The following is a 21,422-nucleotide window of genomic DNA, read 5'->3' on the forward strand; positions in this document are numbered from 1 at the left end:
ACATTTCATCAACAAATGTAGCACAAATTTGAATTTACAAAATCCATCAAACGACATCGACAAATTATTCCAGAAAAGAAGTTATAAACCTTTTGGATTTCTATGCTAAAATCGATCCAAGAAAGAGGAATGTTGTTAAAAGTGGCAACGGCAGTGAATGTTGCTATTACATACAGACTCTTGATTGGACAAAAGCAAGAATCAACAATTTCTTTCAGCCATATTCACTGATGAAAACTCGTGCATTATAAAAACTCAAACACAGCTGACTTCTTTTTCCTGGAAAGCAATAGACTTTGGGACAAAGGACTTCATGGCAAGCAACACGCACATAACAAGAGACTTTCACAGATTTCTAAACACAACACTCGGTGAAGTAAACATGATTTGCTCAGCAAATTCACACATACAGTTCATACATACACTCGTAACAAAATGGACACACAAATATGCACATTCATGCCTATTCCATATAAAACATATTTAAACACACGCGGCACCAACCGAAACAATTTCTTCTTACACACAAAACAACTCTTTCATGAAAACGTCCTTGGGATCTCTTGCATTTTCGTATTCTGCAAACTGTATCTTCTGCAATCTTAAATTGTCAGTAAAAATGAATTATTGTGATATTTCTTTCTTTTAACAACGGTGACCTCAATTGCAGTTTCTCCTACGATTTAGATATTTTAGTTAAAAAAAAATTTTTTTTCAGTTGTTCAATAATATTTCTATATGAAACTTTATCTTTATTAATTAAAAAAAAAAAAAACAAATAAAACAAAACAAAAAAAACATCATTATTTTAATAAGGTATTCCAAACTATTCGATACACAACGTTACATTACAGTGTTCAGAAATTAATGGTGTTTTCATTGGCCAAATTTTAGAATAAATGTAAAATGTTTTAGGTTTTATTTAGATAAGGATTTATAATTTGTATTATTTTGATGTTAGCATGTAAAACAAACCTTAAACTGAATGATTTGCAAAAGAATATATTGCAAAAATAAAGTATCAAAATAATATTAGTTCGTAATATATCTCTATCGCTGCTATTATATAAAAGTCACTTTGTGTGTGTGTGTGAGAGAGAGAGAGAGAGAGAGAGAGAGAGAGAGAGAGAGAGAGAGAGAGAGAGAGAGAGAGAGAGAGTTCTTCATAGGTTATCGAAACGGCTGAGACTATCATTTGCAAATTTTACACAAAGGTAATTTATATGTCTGACAGTGTTCTTAGATATGTTTTGTACAGAAATTCATCTGAAAAGTATCGAAAATAAAAAACAAAATCTGATCTTAAAAATATTTTTCTCTCTTATAGATAAATAAGAATTTTTCCAGGGGAATATTTTATGTTATACCAGACAAAGGAAATAATAAAATCTAAGCAAATCATTTCTTCTTAAAAAAGAAAAGAAAAAGAAAACAGATTTATTGTCATCTGGAGATATAGCTCAGTGGTAGAGCATTCGACTACAGATCGAATGATCCCCTGTTCAAGCCTTTGTGTATCACACCATTTTATTTTAATTTTTTCTTATTAATGAGTTCAATTTACGATAAAAGAAGAGGCACCATTTAAAATTGCCACAAATCCTTTCTTTGCTTGCATATTTTAAAACCAAACATTAATCAGAAGTAACTTTTCTAGGGCATTCATCCTCAAGCCTAAATATCAGTTGACGTGATATTGTAAAGAAACAAACGGAATTTGAAGAACGACGTTATCATTATCAGTTCTTTTTTTTTTTTTTTTTTTTTACAAATTAGTCCGCCGAGCAAATTATTCCTTGTAATATATAATAATCAATAGAGGACTGATTGTATAATAATATATACGCAACCTGCATAAATTAAATTATCATGTTTATAAACGTATTGTACGACCGGGCAATGCCGGGCGTCCAGCTAGTGTAAAAAATGTATTATTTGGATTATTCAGACTACTGTTCTCACTTTGAATGTTATTCTCACAACATTTCGGCTAGTGTAAATTCCAACCTTCTTCAGGTGTATTTTGTCGAACTTTGGAACCAGTATAAAATTTTTAACAGAACAGATATAAATTCTAACTAATAATCAATTTAGAATTACCATCTTTTGAAGGTTGAATTAAAAATTAAGATTTTTTTTAACATCAGGTCTATTTATTTATTTATTTTTTATTTTTATTTGAACACAAATTCGTTTTCCATTTAACGCTAACTTTATATCCGTCATTATTTTTCTATGAAAGAAATGAGCAATAATTCTGAGAGCGAATGTTGAAAAATACACACTATTCTGGCCTTAAAAGAATGTTCACCTGAGCAATTATCATTATGACGCTTTTGTTCAAGTAATGGAAACAGGAGAAAATTGGCCTGAATGAAAAGCCTTTTTCACTATTCGATTAGTCGGGAGAAGAAGAAGCCACCAATCAAAACTGTGTCGTCTGTGACTTAATAAGCAGGCTCTGATTGAAAGGCCATCTTCTCTACCATGTCGCCATGTTGTTCTAGGGATTGGCTAATGGGCAGTCAAGAACAAAAAAAAAAAATAAATAAAAAAAAATGGCGAATGTCACAAACTGGACCACTTTTCATACAGAAAATATGACTTAGTAGTGAAACAAGGACATTAATAATAAAAAAAAAGAACAAATACATTTATTCTGAACGTCTTTTTAAGTATTATTAGTATAGTTGGGCAGCGTTTTTTCTCTAATGCATTTTTCATTCAAGAGCAGGGACAATTCCTGTTTGTTTCTCTTGCAATCCATTTTTTTTTCTTTTTGGCAGGTTAATGTTTAAACGTTCTGTTCGAGTGTAAAAAAAAAAATTCCTGTAGTCGCAAACATTATTGACTGAGGACGACTTATGGAAGTTGAAAACGTTCGTAACTATGGCAAATTTCTTTTCACATTCGAACATTATCCCGCCAAAAAGAAAAAAAATGGATTGCAAGAAAAACATAGGAATTGTCCCTGCTCTTCAACGAAACATGTATTACGTATTATTGCAGACGATAATCATAATTTCTCAAACATGCATCTTCTTTTAATGTCAGAATAAAGTTTGTAGCTTTAAGCATGAATAATAATTAATCATTACGCTTTTTGTTATATGTTTCAATATTAACATCTTTTGGAAACAGTGTACAGTATATAGTATATTATATATTAAGGAGTCTTTTTTTTATGAAGGTCATTGTTTGTGTGGATAATATTACTAAACAAGCGATTATTTAGCCTGCATGGCTGAATATAATCAACTACCACAAATAAGACTCATACAGGATTTGAACTTGTGCACCAAAAGAGGGACTGCCTAAAATGGATATCAACTGAGTGACGAGTTACAGGTTCAGAGAGAGAGAGAGAGAGAGAGAGAGAGAGAGAGAGAAAGAGAGAGAGAGAGAGAGAGCAAAGAGATTTGATTACATTGTTACGATTCATTTTTGTTAAATTGTGAATTTTTTTGAACAAATTGTAATTGTACATGGCAATGTGGCATGTCTCTCTGTACTTTTAACTGTTAGTTTACAATTATTCATACAATCTCCAAAAAGTTACTTTGTAAGATACAAGCCGGAACATCTGTCGCCAATATCTATCTACCTCTATTATTAGTTCTTGACAACTAAATGAAACAAACGCAAATTTATTAGAAGTTGTTCATTGTATTAGTAGCCTGGCAAGGCCACAGGAGAGACAACCGAAGCAGAAAAACGGAAGCTGCCTGCCAGGATACTAAATATACAAGTGTAGGCAAATTTGAGCATATTTTATTGGTTTGAAAATAAAAGTTCTTTTTTATCAATTGTTATAAAATTTTAGCCATAGAATAGTGTTATAATTTTCAAACGGCCTGCAAATTTTCATGTAATTTTGTCCCATACAACCAAAGATATGATCATTTCAGTATTTAATTTGTCTACGAGTATAGATATATCCATACATATATATATATATATATATATATATATATATATATATACACACACACAGGTCATGTCATATGCTACTGGTACTATGTAACTCAGTACTACCTGCCTCATGGTCGGGTCACCGGCGACTAAACTGGTCCCCCATCAGACTTGTTTGGTGAGGAGGGTAGCTAGTCTCCCTGAAGGATTAAAAACAAGACCTTCCAAAGGGCGAATGAATCCTTTTTCGGGGTCAACGGCCAACTAGCACCGTGTGGTTGGAGTGGAGAGTGCTCCGGTAAGCCTAGGAGAAGCAAATCTCTGATTTAAAAAACCATAAAGCGGGAGACCAGTACCCGGATTAAGCTGGTCTGCAGTTTAACTTGTTGCTGGCTATCTTGCGCTTGTTTGTTGCTGGATCTCAACGTTTTGAACCGAGAGAGAGACTTAGCTGTCGTACAAAGCTAAGACTCTGTAACATAATCTGTGTATAGATACTCCCTCAGGCATTTGTCTATTAAAATGGTCCTGTGGCGATGGAAGTCATTTTTGGGCTCATGAACTTTAAGTGTCTGAGGGAGTGGTACTCGTCTGACAAGACGTTGCAATCATCGTCATCATCATCATATATACATACATACACCACCTTTTTTGGCAATTTTATAAGTTTGAAATCTCAGCGAATATTGATCAGAATTTAACAAATGAAGGCTCATTGGAAAGGTAATGACCTGAATTGTATAGTGAGTTATGTGACATTTGCCTTTAAGGTCACATATTAAGGGGATTATTCATCATCCAGAGCCTATTTTTGGCACATTTTTACAGCCATAAATTGTCTCGATCATAGTCATTTGTTTTCCTAGTTTAGCATATGAATTACAAAATATCTGATATTTCCCAAAACCTCTGGTCTTGATGGAGGGGGAAATTAAAACTTGCTGCTATTGTTTCAAATGATTATGAAATAACAGCAAAGGGAGACTTGATTCCAAATATTTCTCACATGTTATATCTCCCCTCTTTTGGTTTTCCACATAAAGTAAAATTCAGTGTATAAGGATTATTTGATACTGGAGATATTCATAATCGTACTCTATTTCTGAAAGAGGAGAGATATAACATTATTATTTAACATGTTATATGAGATCATTTGAAACTATAGCAACAAGTTTTAGTCTCCCCTCCATCAAGGCCAGAGGTTTTGGGGAAATATACACACACACATATATATATATATATATATATATATATATATATATATCTGTATTTATCTATCATATATATATAAGTGTTGTGACGATTAATCAGAATTGGAAAAATCAGAACATTTGGGATATTGGAATTGGTCTCGGAATCAGAAAAATTTGAGTTTAATTATTTTTTTTATTCTAAACAATTCTTCTAATTTTTTTTCTTGATAACAAAATGAACAATAGAAATTTCAAAGTTGGTATCTGGGGCCGCATTAATTAACTGGGAGAGATGCACCCCTAGTCTTCGTTAAGACATGCATCTAGGAGAAGGAAAACTCTGATGTAAAAACCTGCGGTCTACTACATACTCTGTCTTGTGGCAGTCATTTACACAGACAAAGATTAACAGTAATACCAAAAAGCGTGGTTGGTTCTACACAAAGCATTTGCCACTATAAACAAATCATCTGTGTGGATTTCCGTGCAACTTAGTTGTTGTGGCGGAACCTCATGCGTCGAAATCGACAGGACAGGAGAGTCCATATATCATAAATCCTTATCAAGTTTGGTAATTTATGGAACACTGGAATGGGCAAAAGCAAGCAACATCTCACAAAAAGGATTGATATCAGTCATGTTGCAAGCAGTGAAATCATCACTTTGTAGACATTCAAGTCATGTTTTCCTTGGTCTTCCATACATCCTCATGCCTGGGTTATACGTGCATGCAGGAAATTGTGCACTGTACATGTCCAAATCACCTGAAATGCTGAGCATATAAGGCATACCAAATCCCACCAATAACAAGCTTAGTATATATATATATATATATATATATATATATATATATAATCCATGTACATTTTTATCCTTACTGTATTTATATAAAAGTGCACAATAATGAATAAAGTTTTATATTTATTTTGTATAAAAGTTATGAATACAAACATTTTGGCTACACGTTTGCAGATATGTTTCAGTTTGAGCTGATCCGAATATGATTATTGTTGCAGTTTTAAATCTTGGTATGCACATGCTGCTTGGATTTAGCCACACTGATAAAACAAACAAAACAGCTGTCTGTGAATAACTGTGTGTGTGTGCGTGTGTATGTGTGCGAGTGGTTCATTCGGCTTACATTGACAAATCAAGATGTTGGTTTGTATACCCTAGTCTATTCAACCACACTAAGTCTCCATCCGGGCAACACCAGGTAAATATAGTTTCTAATACTTCTACTTTAACGCTTCAGCTTATCAGCACAGACCTTTTCCCTCCTCCTTAAATCATACTTATAGAAGCAGTGTTGTATAGCTAAAGAAGCCGGCATACTTGTATCTTACGTTAAACAATAAAGAGTCTCTTGTAAACAATGAAACTCACTTTCACACTTGTTTATCACATAAAAACCACCCGTTTGTCAACCTACAATAACTTGAATACACATAATAATCTTTGTTTCCTTTAGTCATAGATCTCTCAAACGTTTTAAGAATCTTTGAAATTATATAAATGTAACTTTGTGTGTGTGTGTGAGTGAGTTCATTCCTTATAGACTTCGAAACGGCTGAACAAATTTTCTTCAAAATTTACAGAACTTTAGTGCATAAGTCTGGGAGTGATCTTAGTTAAGTTTTGTCTCAGAATATCCTCAATAATTACCGATAATCAAAACCGTTATTTTAATTTATCTATCATCGGTAAAGCCACTTTTTCCATGTTGTTGCTTAGCAACAATGACAGAACAATGGGCTGTGAAAATTCTACTGTGAGGAAGTTGATAGCGTGTTTTTTTTGTTTTTTGTTTTGCATAACGTGATCTGTAGGTTCAAACTCTGCATGTAATTTCTTTTTTTTTTTCATTAACTGCAAAGAATTTTATAAAACTTGAAAATTTACATGTCTTTTTTTTTTTTTGCTTATTTTTGCATGATGTAGTCTGTAGGTTCAAACCCTGCACGTAAATTTAGGTTTTTAAAATAGTTTTTTTTTTGTTAACTGGAAAGAAGTTTATATAAAATGATTTTATAAAAAGAAACAGAAGGTTATCTAGAGTGCAATGTAGAATAACATATATTTTGGACTAAGTTACTGCATGGAGGCATGTGAAGCTTCCCCTGGGCGATTTCACGGATTTTGATGACAATAAAAATATAGGAGTGTGAAATATTCGTTGATCATCATTCAATCCCAGGCAATATCAGGTCCCTCTTCTAGTCAGAAATAAACTAGATTTTTAGGCCCATTAAAACTGGGTAAAATCTATAACCTGTTTATTTAGAATAAGTGCTTTATGCCAAATTGATGATTGAATATGGTTAAATTTGAGTGCATTTTTGCATTAAATACTAATTACAATTAAACCTTTACTGTGCATCAAACAGATATCATAATACTTAGTTCGCTGCACCTTATTATAAAAGTCTATATAAAGTTTCAGCTAGATTGACCTGGTAGTTTCTGAGAAAAAAATGAAATGGACAGGAAAAAAAAAAAAAAAGAAAAAAGAAATCTATAATATAAAAGCGAAAACGTATGTTTGTGTATGTGCATTTTTTGTGTATGTCCGGCAAAGGCTTTTTTGGGGGTGCACACTCGGTGGGGTCACTCATTCTTAAAACTTTTTATATGCTCCGTAGATTATAATATCTAAGATTTATGAAACGAGCTCGTGTGTATCTTTAATTTGGGAAACTTTTACACGCTATTTTCACGATATTTCTTGGTCTACATGTTTGTTTATCTTTCCAGTATAAAAGCAAAACTGAATCCATAACATAACTGGCAGTCGTAGTTCAGAAAAGCGATGAGGTTTGATCAATGCCGGAGAAACCCCTTATATCATACAATTGCTATTCATTTGGACACTGGGGAGCTGGTTTTCCCCAACCTCTTGGGGGAAACGCAGACACTGGCTTGCAGCTAAAGTTAAATTTCCCGATATGGCGGGACGTTTGACATCATTAAATTCACGCACCTATCACTTAAGTTTTTAACTGTTAAATTAAAACGCTTTTCATTCCTCTCCCTTCATAGCCAAGGGGGTAAGATACCAGTCTTTTTTTTCTTATCTATTCCACCTTCACGTCAATGCTTCAGGTTCGAACCTACCTTCCTACCAAAATTTTTTTTTCTTTTACACCTCCAAAACCCCCAAGCAACGCCGGGCATCCCCGCTAGTCTATATATAGAAAAGGCAAAATGGGCGTGCGTTTTTGTATGTCCAAGAAAGCTTTCTTTCGCCGGTTACTATGTCTTAGAACTGTTTATATACCCTCTAGATAATAATATCTACGATTTTTGAAGGGACGTCGTGTCTAGATTTATTTTGATCGACTTTTATAAAATTTGCATTATTTCGCTGTGTCACGTGTTTGTTTGGCTTTTTAGTATAAAGTGAAACTAATGGAGCAAAGCAACTCCTCACAGGGACGTCCAGAAAGCAAATCAGCTTTGATCAATGCGGTGAAAGCCATCATATAAAATAATTGCTTTTCATTTTGACACCCCATTTTTTATGGGGAGCTGGTTTTTCCCCCAACATCTTGGGGAAACAAAACCAAAAAAACTGCCTCTCAGCCAAAGTTAAGTGCGGAATTGAAGTTTGACCTCATTAAATTCACGCACCTGTCAATTCACTTTTTAATCATTAAATTTCATCTATTCTCATTCGCCTACCTTCATAGCGGCGAGGTAAGTCATCACGCTTTTTTTTTCACCTCAAGGATTCAGGTTCAGGTTGTGGTTTCTGTTTTACAGGTGCTTGAACTGAGTCAGGTGTGAAATGAAGCCTGTTGAATGTTGAATGTTGAACAGTGATCCGATTTTTGTATTTGAAAGGACGCACACCACAGGAGACTTTGGATGAAATCAAAGAAACCTATGGTGATAATGCCCCATCATATGACTTTGTAAAACGCTGGCATTGTGAATTCAAACATGACCGGAAGTCTGTGGAAATAGCTCCCAGACCTGGTCCCCCCCCCCCTTTCTGCCATTGATGAGGCATCTGTCCAAGTTGAGGCTGCCATTTTGGAAGATCGGCACATTACTATTCGCCAAATAGCCCAAGATGTCAAGATTAGTACAGGGTCTGTGGAAACTACCATTCATGACCATTTGCATATGCATAAGGTGTCTGCCAGATGGATTCCCAGGTTGCTCACACCATTCCAAAAGCGAGAACGCGTTGAGTGCTCGAAGATGAATTTGGAGATGTGCTAAGAAGATGAGTCAAAGTTTTTCAAAAGACTAATTACACAGGATGAAACCTGGGTCCATCACTATGATCCAGAGACCAAAGCCCAGTTAATGCAGTGGAAGCACTTGGACTCACTACCTCCAAAGAAGGCAAGGGTGCAGCCCTCCGCTGGCAAGGTTATGCTCACAGTCTTCTGGGACCAGGACAGAGTAGTGATTTCCTGGCAAAGGGTACCACAATTACAGGAGCCTATTATGCTTCACTTTTGAGGAAATTAAGGGAAGCTATCAAAATCAAGATCAGAAGCACGGGCGTGTGGTTATGAAATCCTTCCCAATCCTCCCTACTCTCCTGACCTTGCATCCTCTGACTTTCACCTCTTCCCAGCCATGAAGTTGTTTTTGAAAGGAAAGCGTTCCCAGATGATGCAGCCTTGATTTCTGAAGTCAAGTCGTGGTTGGAGGACCAACCTGGGGTGTTCTACAAAAACGGTCTCCAGAGCTGCATCAAACGATGGGAGAAATGCACAAGTCTGGGTGGTTCCTATGTAGAGAAAGACTAATAATTGTGCCAAGTTTCGTTGCTCTACTGCTATGGGAAGTGGGTCAGGGTCATTACTTATTGCACACCCCTCGTATTATCTACCTTTCATGGCGCCTGGATTGGAATCAGAAACAATGGCCTTCTTTAGTACGTAATATGTTAGATTTTTGGCATGCGTGATTCACGTTTAAACGTGAATTCACGTCATATGCCCCCTCCCCTTCTCTATTTAAAGTGGCTGCATGCCGCATGGGTGACATTCAAGGAGTTGGACGCATAATAGTTTCCTACCAAACCTTGGACGTCGCAACAAGGAAACTTGTTGCAACGTCACGCTCTACTTCTTGCTTCGATAGCTTAACTTAGTAGGAATTCGCAAAACCTTACAAAAAATGCAATCTAGTCGTAGTTAGGTGGATCTGTATTATGCACGCGGCGAACAGTATACTGTATGATGCCATCTATTGCAGCAACATCCACATTAGATGAATTATGAATATATATATATATAATGATTTTGCGCTACGAAACAGTTACTGTCAAGAATTGTAAATGTCAACGTAATTCCGCGGATTAAAGACTTTCACCTCTATTTGTATTTTCTTCCCGATGAATAAATGTGTGTTTATCTCTTGCTAAAGTGTTTCTCAACATAATTTACTTATTGCACGCCCCTCGTAAATAACATCTATCTCCAAACAATGAGATGAGTTAAATCACTGGAATCATTACCCAGTATAGAATATAAAAATAATCTTCATCTTTCCGGGGCACCATTCAAATCGTGTGCCTGGAATACATTTCCTTTTTCTTGTTTAATCCATTTCTCCTGATGATGTCCTTTTCTATATTCCTTTAAAAATATTTTTAATTATTTTTCAATATAATTTTTTGCTAAGTAGCCAAATTTATGTTTACTCCTAATGATTATTATGCTAAATACATTTCCTCTGTAGAGATGAGCATTGACAATCCATGGATTAAGGACAGAACTTTAAGTTTCTTGTATTCCTTGTTTCAAACAATAAATTAAAAAAAAAAAATCTATTCTTTTTTATTGCACAAAATTTAAATGAAAATCTTACAGTTCTCTCTCTCTCTCTATATATATATATATATATATAAAGCTGAACGTCTGTGTGTGTGTCTGGTCACGAATAGGCTCCTATATGGTTGACTATTATAGAAAACTGATCACATATAATGATAGATGTATCGAGACACAGGAATGGGTATGTTTGATCTGACATAATGACGATTCATTAAAATTGTGGGGTCTGCATACGTGCCTGGTCCACAAAGTATGGAAATAAAAAATTTAAAAATTAAAAAAAAAAAAAAAAAAAAAAACGTTTCCAAGTGTTTTTGATATAGATGTACATAATACTTTGATAAGTATGTTTTAACTAAAATAGAGATGGTATAATAAAATTGTGGGGTCTGCGTCCGTGTCTGACCTCCATAGAATGGAAATAGGCACAACCTTTAAAGACTTTTCATATTTATCTGCGTAAGTATACTTTGATAATTATGTTTCAGTTTGAAGAAATATAGTATAATAAAATTATGGGGTGTTCGTTTGAGCCTGACCTCCATAGAATGGACATATGTCACAAGGTTTTTTAATATAGATCCACAGAATATTGTGATAAGTGTTTCAGTGTGAACAGGTATGGTATAATAAATTCTGGGGTTTATCTATTTTATTTTTACTTTCATCATATTTTGCTTTGGTTTTGATACCCCCAAATTCAAAGCTATCTCTTTACAACCCTTCCTTTTCATAACCTATCATACTTTCATAAATCAGAGTCCATTTTCTGTAGGCTGTTTACGAACCCAGTTAACGACGAGTACTTTTGCTAGTATATATATATATATATATATATATATATATATATATATATATATATATACTAGCTGTACCCTGCCACGCATTGCTGTGGCTTAATTTGGTGTAATGGAAAATTCTAATAAAAAGAGAAAATGCATGTTTCTTATATTCTTAGTACAGCAATCCACTCCAAAAAGTTAAAAAAAAAAATAAAAAAAGGCGAAAATGAAAAAAAAAAATAGCACTCTTGCAGAATTGGATCTGGATCCTCGGGAGTTACCGTCAATCATGGCTTGGGCTTGACCAACATTCAGTGGATTAAGCCGAAAGTTGCTAAAACGTTGAAACGCTAAATAGTTTTCTTTTTTATTGTATTCAAAAATGTGAGTTTTTAATTAATATTTAGGTAAGGAGAGGGGGGGGGTTACTATACACAGATTCGAAAAAGCTGTCGAAAAACGAATAAATGAAAGCAAAGGTAAGGTAAATTACGTTTCTATCTAACTGGATAATTTTTTAGTGTTTTTATTTAATGTAAAATGTTTAATCGGCTCCAAAAACTCAGTGTTTATCTATGTATTTGAAAAAGACGAATGGTTGCAGACTCTGTTGAATACGTTAAGTTTGGGAAAATCAGTTAAAAACTATACAAAACAGTGTCAGACACCTACTGATTATATGTTATTGTGACATCGGCTGACATATTCGGTGGGTTTCTGATAGTATTTTGTATAGTTTTTTAGTTTTAAATCATTTTCTCAAGCTTAATATCATCAACAGTGTCCGTCACCATTTGTATTTTTCAAATACACTGATAAACACTGTTTTTCGAGTCAACTAAACATTATAGTAAATAAAACAGGTTTGTATTACTAAACACAGAAATGAAAAAGTTGTTGAAAAATAAATATAACAAATAAATGTTATCAAAAGCAAGATAAGTTACTTTTCTACCTAACTGGATAACAGTTTAGTGTTTTTATTTAGTATAAAATGTTTAATCGATTCGAAAACGTAGTGTTTATCTGTATATTTGAAAAATACAAATGGCGGCAGACTGTATTGAACACGGTAAGTTTGGGAAAATGAGTTAAAACTAAAAAAACTATACAAAATACTGTCAGGAACTCACTCAATATATGTTACCGTGACATAGGCAGATATGTATTCAGTGGTTTTTAACAGTATTTTGTATAGTTTTTTAGTTTTAACTCATTTTCCCAAACCTAATGTGTTTAACACAGTCTGCCGCCATTTGTAATTTTCAAACATAGCAGTAAATGCTGTGTTTTTCGAGCCGAATAAACATTTTACATTAAAAAAGCAAAAAAATTATCCATTTTGGTAATAAAGTAACATATCTTGCCTTTGATAATATTTGTTATACATTTATTTTTTGACAACTTCTTCGAATCTATATGTACAGTAGTACAAACCCAATAAAAACACTAAAAATTATTCAATTAGGTAGAAAAATAACTTACCTTGCCTTTGAAAATATTTACTTGTTATATATTTGTTTTTGTTCACAACTTTTTCAAATCTTTGTGCAAGTACAAACCCAAAGGTGTATTTTTCTGTCTAATTTTATTTTTAGTACCGCGCTTAAATTTAAATTTCACGATATATTTTTGGGGGGAGGGTATTTTTTTTACATTAGGTTCACCTCCACAATTTTCGACTATGCTGAATAAGAAAATCTCATTTAAAATTTGCAGAGGCAATTAGTTTTCGAGATATAAAGACCTGTACTATGCACTATAATTCACTGACGGCCATGAACACTTCCAACCTCCCCATATTAAGAACGGCTTTTAGAATAAACAACACCCATGCCTAACCACGTGTTTTAACCTTTTACATGTCTTTCGTCTTTTAAAAACGGCTTTTGGAATAAATACCACCATTCTCCCCATGTTAAGAACGGCTTTCAGAATAAACACCCCCAACCTACCCATGTTAAAAATTGTGAGAGGTGGACCTAATGTGAGAATTTACCTTTTGTTTTTTTAATAAATTGTTAGTCGAAAGTACAGAATAGTGACAAAACACCATCCCCTCCCCTTGGTAAGAATAGCAAAAAAAAAAATAATGGTTTTCTTGGTAGAAACTTTTCTGTATTTTCTATGCATACGTACTATCTATTTTTGTTTATTAAATTGTTAGGTGAAAGTATAGAATAGATGCAAAACTCCCTCCCCATGTTAAGAATAGCTTTCTAAATAACGGTATTATTTCAGCATGGTACCTTCTCTGCATAAGTACCATCTTTTGTTTATTAAATTGTTAGGTGAAAGTATAGAATAGTTACAAAACGCCCTCCCCATGTTAAGAATGGCTTTCTAAATAACGTTATTTTAGCACGGTACTTTCTCTGCATAAGTACCATGTTTTGTTTATTAAATTGTTAGGTGAAAGTACGGTACTCATGCAGAGAGTGATCCGTGCTGAAATAATAACGTTATTATTTAAAAAGCCATTCTTAACATGGAGGGGAGGGTGTTTTGTACTTAATCTGTATTTTAACCTTACAATTGAATAAAAAAAAAAAACATAAAACTTTAATTAAACGTGGAAATACGATTTAAAAAATAGCGTGGACCACTCTCTGCATTAGCACCAAATATTATTTAAGCACGTCACCAATCCGTAAAATTTCTTTAAAAAAAAAACCTGTACTTTTACCAAACAATTTATAGTGTTAATAATAAAAAAGTTCATATTTTCTTATATCGAAAAATAAAAACAAAAACAAAAAAACAACAAAAAAAACGACTTCGACTCAAAAAGCAAGCGACAAACTTTTTTTTTTGCCTGATATAATAAAGAAAAAATGTTTAAATTAACAAATTTGGAAGATAAACAAATGGATTATGTTTTTTTTTTTTTTTTTTACTTATTGAGTAAACAGAAAATTAAATCTAATTCGTTTCGTCAAATCATGGTGTATGAAATGAATCGAACCGGAAGTTCAGTTCTATCAACAAAACAGGTTCGCACTAACGGATTACGAAAAATATTTTTATTTAATATTTTAATAACATAGAAACATCCCTCGACTCTAAAGATGGGTTGTCTGAAAATTTCAAATAAATTGGTAATGTAGAAATATGGTTGTATCAACTTTGAACGAACCAACAATTACATTTTATATATATATATATATATATATATATATAAAATAAAAAAATGTTTCCTTTTCAGATTAAATATGTTTTTAACTCTTTTTCAAAGTGTTTTTTAACATGTTTTATTAACTGTTTGCTCATATATATATATATATATATATATATATATATATATACACACACACACACATATCTATACATATATATCGATATATCTATATATACATATATATCTATACATATATATCTATATATATCTATACATATATATCTATATATATCTATACATATATAGATCAACAGGAATTGAAATGTGATTTGACATGGTAAAAATCCGAAAATCGGAAGAGAAGCTGAAGATACCTTTATATTTTTCCATTACGTCATATTGAATTTTTTTTTTTCAATATTTAATATGGCGTACTGCAAATATATAGAGGTATCTGCAGCTAATGGAATAATATAAAAGGTATCTGCAGCTTCACCTCCAATTTTTGGATTTTTACCATGTCAAATCACATTCCAATTCCTTTTGACGAATTAATTGTTGCTATTTCTTCTGATAGGTTACGGGCATAATAGATTCACTGATTGATATAATAGTTAAGTGATTGATTTTGCGCTATGAAACAGATACTGTCAAGAATTGTATAAGTCAACTGAATTAAAGGAATAAATTATAAGATGGTCAACATCATGAATTTTGGAATATAACTTTTTGTCCTTTATTATATATATATATATATATATATATATATATATATATATATATATATATATATATACACACACACACACACATACTAACAGGACCAGTTTCTCAGCGGTACTCGAGGAGATTAAAAGAATGCTAACTACAAAATATTTTTAAATATTATTTTTGAATTATTAGTCTTTTCTATTCTTATTTTATTATGTAAAAATTGTGTTTATGTTTACACGTACATGTTCCCCCTCTCAATGATATATTCACTTGGAATATTGTTTTATGTTTGTATGTACATATAAAATGGAAACATTTAATATTATTTATGTGTGTTAGTTCAGTGCGGTATTTCATGAGTTAGGGAAATTGTAATTCTTTTGTTAAGTCGTAGAGAATTAAGAATGTAAAAAAAAGCAATTGTAAAAAAAGTGATTGTAAAAAAAAAGTAATTGTAAAAAAAAGTGATTGTAAAAAAAAAAGTGATTGTAAAAAAAAAAGTGATTGTAAAAAAAAAAGTGATTGCAAAAAAAAAAGTAATTGTAAAAAAAAGTGATTGTAAAAAAAAAAGTGATTGTAAAAAAAAAAGTAATTGTAAAAAAAAGTGATTGTAAAAAAAAAAGTAATTGTAAAAAAAAGTGATTGTAAAAAAAAAAGTAATTGTAAAAAAAAGTGATTGTAAAAAAAAAAGTAATTGTAAAAAAAAGTGATTGTAAAAAAAAAAAGTAATTGTAAAAAAAGTGATTGTAAAAAAAAGTGATTGTAAAAAAAAGTGATTGTAAAAAAAAGTGATTGTAAAAAAAAAAGTAATTGTAAAAAAAAAAAGTAATTGTAAAAAAAAAAGTAATTGTAAAAAAAAGTGATTGTAAAAAAAAAAGTAATTGTAAAAAAAAAAGTAATTGTAAAAAAAAGTGATTGTAAAAAAAAAAGTAATTGTAAAAAAAAGTGATTGTAAAAAAAAAAGTAATTGTAAAAAAAAAAGTGATTGTAAAAAAAAGTGATTGTAAAAAAAAAAGTGATTGTAAAAAAAAAAGTAATTGTAAAAAAAAGTGATTGTAAAAAAAAAGTAATTGTAAAAAAAAGTGATTGTAAAAAAAAAAGTAATTGTAAAAAAAAGTGATTGTAAAAAAAAAAGTAATTGTAAAAAAAAGTGATTGTAAAAAAAAAAGTAATTGTAAAAAAAAGTGATTGTAAAAAAAAAGTAATTGTAAAAAAAAGTGATTGTAAAAAAAAAAGTAATTGTAAAAAAAGTGATTGTAAAAAAAAAAGTAATTGTAAAAAAAAGTGATTGTAAAAAAAAAAGTAATTGTAAAAAAAAGTGATTGTAAAAAAAAAAAAGTAATTGTAAAAAAAGTGATTGTAAAAAAAAGTGATTGTAAAAAAAAGTGATTGTAAAAAAAAGTGATTGTAAAAAAAAGTGATTGTAAAAAAAAGCAATTCTAAAAAAAGTGATTGTAAAAAAAAGTGATTGTAAAAAAAAGTGATTGTAAAAAAAAAAAAAGAAGTAATTGTAAAAAAAAAAATCGAGCATGTATATTTAAAACAGTTAAAAATGAAATAGGCGCTGATATGCAAGCATCAAATTTTCTGTATAAAAATGAGAATTCCCCCACAACCATAACTACAAAAGAACAAATGTTTATGAAAAATTATTGGAAAATGCTGAAACCGTTAGTACCGGAGTATTTCTGTGAGGCAGATTTCCTTCTAGACTGAGGTAATTTTGTTAAAAAATTACATTGGATACATACCAGGAACATTTTTTGTTTTTACATGTAAGTGTAAACTGGAAGCATTTAATGCAATCTATGTGCATTATTTCAGTGCAGTGACCAAAAAATATAATCCCTATTTCTTCTAGTCAATTATTGAAATTGTATATTTTGTTCTGAAGCAGTTATTTAAGAACCCCACCCCATAGCATGAAAGGAATGAAAACTTGTACACTACAATGTATTACTTTTCCCCTTAACTGATGAAAAACGAAACTGTCAGTTCCTCAGTTTCCAAAAAAGAAGGATTAAATCTTATATATTGAAATAATTCACGGTTTATTTTCTCTTCTGTTGTCTTTATTGAGAATTCCTCATAGACTGAGGTAATTATAAATTTGTTCAGAATAAGTATTTTAAAATGATGAAATCATTCGTTTTTCATTGTTTAATCTTTCCTTAATTGAGATTTTTGCCTAGACTGAGGTAATAATTAAATTTGTCTGAAATAAATACTTTAAAATGCTGAAACTATTTGTTTTTCATTGTCTCTGCTATTTCCTTGAATAAGTTTTTCATAGACTGAGGTAATTATTAATTTGTTTGAATTCAGTAACCATCATTGTAGGACTAGTAGTTTGGTCACTAAGTACTTTTAAAGCACACCACACAAATACTCCTCCTTATATGTAACACGATGTAACTTTAATACAAGTTAATATTATGATCATAACTTTTGTACCATTCAAAATGAAAAACCTAAAATAAACTGGTAATAAGAAAAAAAATTATTGTAAATAAAAAAAAGAGAAACTTACCTTTAAAAATGAGGAATACAAGTGGAATTGGAAATACGTAAACGAAATTCTGATCTTTTATAACTAAATCGTGTATAGAACACAGGACTGTGTCAGAATAATTTAAAATATATGGAATTTAATTTAGCAACTACAATGATCATTTTTTTTTTTTTTTAGATTTAATGTTAGAATGAAAAAAAAATCGCATCAAGCCATTGTGCAAAAGAGATATTTTTTAAATCTTATGAAAGAAATAAAGTATTATTAAGTAAATAGTGTTGGAACAAAAAGTTTTTGTAAAACACTGAAAAGAAAGTTATTTTTTCTGTCATAAGTCATATACAGCATAATCACGTTGACACACGGTTTCTGTTGGATCACCAGAGTTAAGTAACGTTAAACCTAGTCAGTACTAAATGGGTGACCATTTGGGACTTCCAGGTGCTGTATGTGCTCTTTGCTTATCTCGGCATTGTTTCCAGTCGTCCTGGATTTCTTGCAACTGGACTTAAACAGTGCCAAACCAGGAGAGGTGTGCTTGGAGATTGCACAACCCTTACCTCACAATTACACATGCAGATGCCCCTACAGGTTTAGTCTCTTTTGAGAGTTATAGAGTTAGGTTCCAAATATTCTAATTGCGAATGTTATACATGATGTTTGAAAAATTGATAAAACTTCGAGATTATGTTCTATATGTATATATAGGTCACACAACGCTTGGTTTCTGAGTTATAAGCCATTGAAACAAATACTAATTAACGTTCTTTATTGTATACGTTTGACTCATTCTTGGCCTTCGGGCCAGGAGGACATTCTTGGCCTTCGGGCCAAGATCAAAGTGTAGTATCTATTCCGGCAGATACTGCAAGCAAAGACCATATGTGGGGGCGACCCCACATATAAGACCTTGGTCAATGTAGGGGCAACCCTTCATACCAACAGTTACTATCCAGCTCCCGTTTCCCACCCATCGGGAGCTGGTCCCCTTTTCCCTCCCTCCTCCCTCTCTCTCCACATTAAAAAACGGCCTTGTGCCTAATTTGCTCAGTGGGGGAGCAAATAAATACCATCTGTTCCGGCAGATGCTGCACTTAAGATAATTTGTACCAGTCAATGGAGGGGAAACCCTCTATACTGGGACAATTATTATTTTTGGTAACCAGAGTGCCCCCTTTTTGCCTACTTTTAGGGGAGCTGGTTTTTACCTCACATTAAAAACGGCCTTGTGCCTAATTTGCTCAGTGGGGGAGCAAATAAATACCATCTGTTCTTCAGATGCTGCACTTCAATTTCTTGTTCTTTGTCAGTGGAGGAGAAATCCTTCACGACTGAGACAATTTTTATTTTTGTTTTTCTCCACGTTAAAAAACGACCCTGGTGTCTAACTCTGTCCCGTGGGGAGGCATTGTAAATAGGAACACATACAATGTGTGTGATAATTAGGGCTGTGACAACAGATTATTCTTTCCATTGTTTGGACTCTTGAGTATATATCCGTTAATATCTTATATGTTTTTATATAGACTGATATGGTTCTCAGTTGATTAGCTGAGTCTAACTGTGTCGGATATATACTCGAGAGTCAAAACGATGAAAAGAATATGCTGTTGTCATAGCCATAGTGATAATGCAATTTTATTTTTAAATATAGAATAGATAAACACTATCTCTGTGTTAGGATTACGGGTAAAATAAGCCTGGGCCTGGTGTTGCCACAGACACCAACAAAACCATGAGAAACATTTTTTTTTATTGTAAACATCTAACACATACAATATGTGTGATAGTGAACTGTTATTTTTACACATGGGATAGGATCACAGATTAAACAATTCTGGGCCAAACAAAAACCATGAACAAATTACATCAAATAAATATAAAATCCATGGGGCCCAGAAGAAAGATCTCAACGTTATTTGATCATAACAAGCATTGGAGATCAAGTCAGCATCCTGCAAATTCTTATTTTAGGTAACAGAATACGACAAATCAAACACAGTAAATAAATATGATCAACATGAACTGGTGAATTTGTCCCATTTGCAAATTCTTGATAAAGTACAGAAACGTATCTGCAATTTGATTAGTCTCACCCTTTCTTCTTTTTTGCAATCTCTTTCACAGACGTCATAATGCTAATCTCAGTCTTATCTATGAATACTATTATGACATATGTTCTTCAGAATTTTCTGATCTATTCCCTGCTTCCTTTGTTCCATCTCGTTTAACTTGTTGGTCTTGTGGTCTCCATCAATTCGCTGTTCTGATACCTTATTGTAATACAGCTTCCTATTCCAGAAGCTTCTTTTCAAGAACTGCAAGCTTGTGGAACTCTCTTCCTGCTGACTGTTTTCCTCTTACCTATAGCTTTGGTCCTTTCAACACTAAGGTCAATAAGCATCTCCTGTGCTTGTGATAATCATCTTTCGTTTTTGTTAGCTCCTTATATCAAGTGGCTTCATGGCTTGTCTGGAGCGATATCCATATAAAAATATATAAAAACAACCAAAAACTATGAAGAAGAAGAAGAAATGGATCACAAAGGAAATTAGCCTAGTAATAGAGTGACACTACAAAAGCAACCCCCCATACAATTTTCTTCACACATCGAATATAATCCCAAAATTATGCCAACACGTTTCCAAACATTCTGTATCAAAATTATATATTATTTCACGTGTTAATACAAGTGAACTCTTTTTTTTATGTTAGTTTTGTATTAGGTTTATTACTGAATGAAGGAGTTATAAATGTTAGCATTTTGTGCATGGATTAATAAGGTTGCTTAGAAGAAAGAAAGCGTTATTTTCTTTTTTTACCGACTGTCTCCAGTTGGGGAGGAGGAATTTCCATATCTGAAAAAATGGAACAGGCAAACAATTAATAAAAGAAAATTCTTTGACAAGATAATCAAAACTAAAGAAAGAAAGATAAGAAAAAAAGAATGTGAAAAATATTCGGCTTTACAAGAGAACTAATATTTACATCAGTATTCTTCTTTGGGCTATTATCCTCTTCAACATTAAGTTATACTATGTTTTGGCCGATGTGTCTTCTAGCTTCTTTGGGTGCAATAATATTTTTCCCTGTATCTAAATGATTGTCGGGTACTGGTCCAGTTTGTGACCTATGCTAAAACTGATCTTTGTCATGGCTCATTGAGGATTATGGTCAGTTGGCTTTTTAAGCATCTCTCCTTCGTCATTATTAAAAAAGGAATGCTTCGAGCCTGCTCTCAGCCTGCAAAGTGAGTAGAACATCCGATCAAATTACTTGATTTTTCTGGTATACCCATAAAGGGTTTTTTCTAAGATTTGGTTTGCTTTGTTTTATGGCATGTCAACCATCTACGGGTTATTTAATGTAGTTCTATAGGTAGAATAATTATTT

At 32.3% G+C, this 21,422-nt stretch overlaps 1 protein-coding gene across 4 annotated transcripts in view; it reads right to left on the minus strand.

The window, feature by feature from the left end:
* The window catches only part of LOC145243393 (glutathione hydrolase 1 proenzyme-like), a 177,577-nt gene that overhangs the window by 58,335 nt on the left and 97,820 nt on the right, over positions 1-21,422 (minus strand). For 3 of the 4 annotated variants that reach the window (XM_080106233.1, XM_080106232.1, XM_080106234.1), the window contains one exon: positions 20,852-20,887. The exons of the other annotated variant lie outside the window; for it this stretch is intronic. In XM_080106233.1, coding sequence (XP_079962359.1) covers positions 20,852-20,887 — 36 coding nt within the window. The remainder of the gene's footprint in view (positions 1-20,851; positions 20,888-21,422) is intronic. 4 annotated transcript variants of the gene reach the window in all.

Source organism: Euprymna scolopes, chromosome 22 (genome assembly GCF_053919585.1).
Source record: "Euprymna scolopes isolate OS-2025 chromosome 22, ASM5391958v1, whole genome shotgun sequence".
Lineage (NCBI taxonomy): Eukaryota > Metazoa > Mollusca > Cephalopoda > Sepiida > Sepiolidae > Euprymna > Euprymna scolopes.